This window comes from Lactuca saligna, chromosome 2 (assembly GCF_052625555.1).
Source record: "Lactuca saligna cultivar CGN05327 chromosome 2, ASM5262555v1, whole genome shotgun sequence".
NCBI classification, from domain to species: Eukaryota; Viridiplantae; Streptophyta; class Magnoliopsida; order Asterales; family Asteraceae; genus Lactuca; species Lactuca saligna.
This window is the reverse complement of record NC_136418.1, coordinates 62,514,498-62,519,658: the sequence shown is the minus strand read 5'-3', so window position 1 is coordinate 62,519,658 and position 5,161 is coordinate 62,514,498. Positions and strand designations below refer to the sequence as shown.

Here is a 5,161-nt window from a genome sequence, read left to right as displayed (position 1 = left end):
GGTCATTTTACCGGCCGCTTCCTTAAACACTCCTTATAGACCAGTTTCGTGAATGAGACCTACTAACGGTAAGACTGACTTTTCTTATATATATATATATATATATATATATATATATATATATATATATATATATATATATATATATATATATATATTGTCACACCCCAAAACCGAGAACGACGGAAACGTTCTGGGGCGGAGGACGTCATGTAATGTATCACAACTATGTAAAGTAGTAAACAAGCAACATCATCCATTGCATTAATAGTATAATTTTAAATACATGTGTGTTCTTTCATAGTATAAAACAAAATAATGAATGTTCAAAATAAAATACGAGTCTTGACTGCTCCGTCTTCACAAAACCTAGTCGCCGTACCTGTCTATTTCTGACCTGAGAATACAAGTTGTTTTGAAAGCGAGTCTCAGCAATAAAGCTGGTGAATTTATAAGTATTAATGTGTCTTTGATTTGTAAAACTGTAACGAAAGACTTGTAAATGTTTGAAGAAACGTTTGTATCAATGAACATGTTTGTAAGTAATTATAAGCGATTGACAACCCTAGAAAATCCCATATTTCCTACTAGTATAAAAGTAGTCTTCTACCAAGACCCAACTGTTTTGATAGTAATCTTCTACCAAGACCCGACTATTTTGAAAGTAGTTTTCTACCAAGACCCGACTGTTTTGAAAGTAGCCTTCTACCAAGACCCGACTGTTTTGAAAGTAGTCTTCTACCAAGACCCGACTGTTTTGAAAGTAACCTTATACCAAGACCCGACTGTTTTGTAAGTAAGCATCATTGTAAATGTGACGGCTTTTCCCCTGTATAACTATTATTATAAAACTATAGTCTACCTCATCGTTTATGTGTGTGTGTGTGTATATATATATATATATATATATATATATATATATGTATGTATGTGTATATATATATATATATATATATATATATATATATATATATTAAACCTTTAATGTTACATCTAATATAAGAGTGTATTTTAAACTTTTAAAATACTAGTGGTTTAATCTTTTAATAAATTAAACTTTTAATTTGATTAAATTTAAACCTTTTTTATGGATTTATTATTTATCTTTTAATTAAACATTTAATTAAATTATTAACAAAATCTATAAGGGTGTACTTTAAACCTTTTAAAATATTGGGGTTCTTAAATTTAAGATTCAAAATTAAACTATTTAATTAAATTTTAAATTGTAAAACCATAGAGTGTATTTTGAAAATTATTCAAAAATACTAGATCAAGTTTTAAATAATTAAATTAATAAATTAATTTTATCTTTATTTAATTAATTGATCAAATCATTTAATTTGATAAGGATATACCGTTACCTTTTCAAAAAAATTCAATTTTAAGCTATAAAAACGAATTAAGGTAATTATCCTAATCAAATCAAGATATGAAAATCGAAAAATCAGGGATCTGACGAGTCAACTCGTCGAGTTCTGGGCAGTGAACTCATCGAGTTAGACCAACTTGTCGAGTCCCATGAGGAACTCATCGAGTCCGATGAACAGATTGGCGAATGTGTTCCCTTCTCCTTTGGATAATTCACATATGCATCAAATTCAACTGAATAACATCCTAGGCTCTGATACCACTAATGGGTTTTGAGCATAACTACAACCTATGTGTTCATGCAACCCTAATTGCTTTGGATCTAAGTTTTTTAGTAGTTGAACATGCAAATTGAATACCAAAGCAAAACCCTAGATCTAGCATATATAAATCAAAATCTATATATTATTATGGCTTAGAAGTTTACCTCACTTGTTATGTAGCAATAGCAAGAAACCTTGTAGATCCTTGACTCTTGAAATCTTAGTACCTTAAATGTGACACCTCTAATGGCTTACAAACACCACTGGCAAAAAGGATGAGAGGAGAGGGAAGGGAATAACACCAAATTTCAGCTAGGTTTTCCACATGCAAGCATTAGTCGAAATCCTATGAGGTGGGGTCTTTATATAGCTGTGGGTTGCTAGAGTTTTCTAGAGAAACCCTAATTTCCTACTTAAGGCTTAAGCCACCCATGGACTCCTCATATAGAGGCCTTAGACAAAATATAGGGTCTCCTTATAGTTTTCGTCCACTCTCATCTAAGGAGTCAAATAGCTCAGTTTTACAACTATTAATGATTTGCAAAATAGCCATTGTTTCTTTAATCAATTTCTTTAATCCCAAAATTAATTCCAAATTAATATCTGATTATATACTAATTAAATAACATGATTTCTAATTAATATATTATTTTCATAATACATTAATAAAACATTTTATTATTCCAAATAAAAAAATCAACCTCTCTCCAAAATTCATCCTGTCAAGTTGATAGAGTAAAGACAACTCAAAAGGATCATGCTACTATCAAATCAAATACATATTAATTATAGTTATGTGCTTAAACACTTAATCCAACATATACGATGATGTAATGATCCCCGTTGATATTATTAGCAAATTACTTTTATTTCATGCATTTGGACACTTCGAAACACTTAAAAAAATAACATATTATTCATGTCATCTATTACCATTGACAAACATTTTATTGTTTTAGGTTTTTTATTTTGTTAATAGATAGTAACTTTTGAAAGAAAAAAAAAATAGTAGATTCAAGAACAAATATTAAAATGAGAAACAAAAAATAGATATATAAATATAAATACATGTGCAGATAGAGTTAAACGAGTAACGTTTCTTCTCGGTGTTTGTATTCTTCCAAAAGTTGAGCCTTCATTTGTACTATTAATCTATCAATCAATCTATAAGCTAATTTGTATATTGTCTGGTTTCTAATTTATTTTATTTCGATTCTTCATTTCTCATCATAATTGACAATCTATAACTTAAAAAAGCTATATAGACAAAATAGGATGCCTAAAAAAATATCATAAAGTACCAAACCATATAGGACTTTTGTAAGATGATTTACAATAGTTTAATATCAAATTTCAATCTTAACAGTTTTTCAAATTTTTTTATAAAAAATACAAACGAATTATCTAATTAACAAATATATAACAGTAGAGTTAATTTTCAAAATAATTTATGAGACTTTTGTAAAATAAACTCGCTAGAAATATGACATATGACATAAAAATATAAATATAAAACATTAAATAATGGTGAAAATTATACATGCTCTAGTCTTAAAGAAAAAAGTTAATATTCAAATGTGAGGTAAAGTAAATAAATAATAATCAAACGCTAATACAATTACTGTATTGCCCTCTGGTAAAGTCACATGTCTTGAGATTTGCATCGCGTCCATCGTAAAAAACACAAAGTACGAGATGGCCTTTTTCGCCATTTTAGTCAAATAGCGATGGACAAATTTGTCAACACGATACAGATTCCTTTGCAACTTTAACACGACGCCCCCCTATGTGCTATGGCCCTATTCATTACCACTCCACACAAACACAGGCGGCGCGTCGAACAACATCCGGCAAGTCCGCCCCTCTACTCCATTCTCCGGCGGCGGAATCGTAAACCAACACCAATGCTTCCTTCAAACCTCTGGTGCTCCGTCCACTCCTCCTTAACAAATCATCAATACATCCCATTATTTGTATCAACACCACCTTTTCCCCCACCCCAACGCAGCTGAACCTCACCGTGCCGTCCAGTCGGACTTGAGTTGGAAGCGGCGGACTCTTTAATCGACACCACTCTCCGAAACCTAATCGTCTATTTCCATTGAACCTCCAAAAAGAAAGCTCCACCGCGTGGCTGGCTAGAATGTAGATGTGGTCGCCGGAAGAGCAAGCCGCTACCACACATCCACCACCAGGTACTGCACGGCTTCTCAACCACCTACGCGCCTCCACGTCGTACAAATCCATCGAGCTCGCGTAGACGTATGCACCTGTACCAGCGGCGGTGCGTGTTCCGTCGTGACCTGTCGTGCCACCTATCTTCAGTCCACCTATCACATATAAAACTCCGTCGACGGATGCTCCGATGCACCCGTATCGCATTCTCGGCGCCTGACACACTACTCGCCATGAGTTCTTTTTTGGATCGTATTCCTCCACCGTTGCCGTCCGAGTAGACCCACCGGCGACGTATACTTTCCCGGCGACTACAGCAACTGCGAATTTTTTCCTCAACACGGACATTTTCGATCTGGGTATCACCGCTCCGGTCCAGGCGTCACACCGGAGCATCGTCGTTTTCCCAATAATGTAGATCCAGCGGCCAATCGCAGCCAGCCGCGCGTGTGAAGACAAAGCGCTGTAACTCGATGGGTAAACAGCATCATCGTAGTTGTTATTCAAGAAGGATGTTGTCCTCCACTGGGTGTCGTGACCCAATTGGTAATTCGCGGCGAACAAGCCGGAATCAGAAAAAGAGACCACAAAGACGGCAAAATGGAGAAGACCACGTCGGCGGCGAAGGTCGTAGAACTCGGAAGAATCAATTAATTGCGACCACCGGCGGCAGACAAGGGAAATGGATGGTATAGAAGACTGAGCCACCCGAGAAAGAAACTCAAGGAGAAGGTCGTTTGGGAGAGAAGATATGGTGGTGGGACGGTGGAAAAAAGTGGTGGCCGGTGGTTGAGAGTAGTGGAGGGAGGGGTTTGGTCGTGGGTCTGGGAAACAAGATTTCATGAGCCATGAGAAGTGACGAGAATTGCAATTGTCCGACGATGATGACATTATCAGAAATCAAAATCTGAATTTGTGCTTAAAAATCTATACACACATCCAAAGAGGAGTACACGTGAAGGATACCTCTTCCCTAAAACTTACTTTTCTCTTTATTAATGATGGGGTTTCTCGAAAAATTCCATGTAATTTGTTTATTTTTATTATAAATTCATGGCTAATCACAAAAATAAGTACTACGAGTTTAGGTACCAACGAAACTAAACCAAAATCAAACAAACTAGAGAATTGCTCCAGGTGGGAAGCATGAAAAGTTTATTTGTATTGTTGGAAGTATTATCTAATTTACAAAGCATTATTATTGTTCTAATTCAAGATTTGAAGTTTGTTTGAGCCACATAACAAAAGTCCCCGTCTATACATTCACCCAAAAAAAATATAACATTTTTTTTATATGGTGAGAAATGTGGTTTTATTTATCAGTCAATCTTTAAATCCATACCTTATGTAGA

The 5,161-nt window shown here is 34.8% G+C and overlaps 1 protein-coding gene across 1 annotated transcript; it reads right to left on the bottom strand.

The window, feature by feature from the left end:
- Positions 1–3,106: 3,106 nt before the first annotated feature.
- Positions 3,107–4,852, bottom strand: LOC145031034 (Galactose oxidase/kelch repeat superfamily protein). The gene has a single exon (XM_078979487.1). It carries the CDS (start codon positions 4,698–4,700, stop codon positions 3,441–3,443), a length of 1,260 nt encoding a protein of 419 aa, XP_078835613.1. The 5' UTR covers positions 4,701–4,852; the 3' UTR covers positions 3,107–3,440.
- Positions 4,853–5,161: the final 309 nt, after the last annotated feature.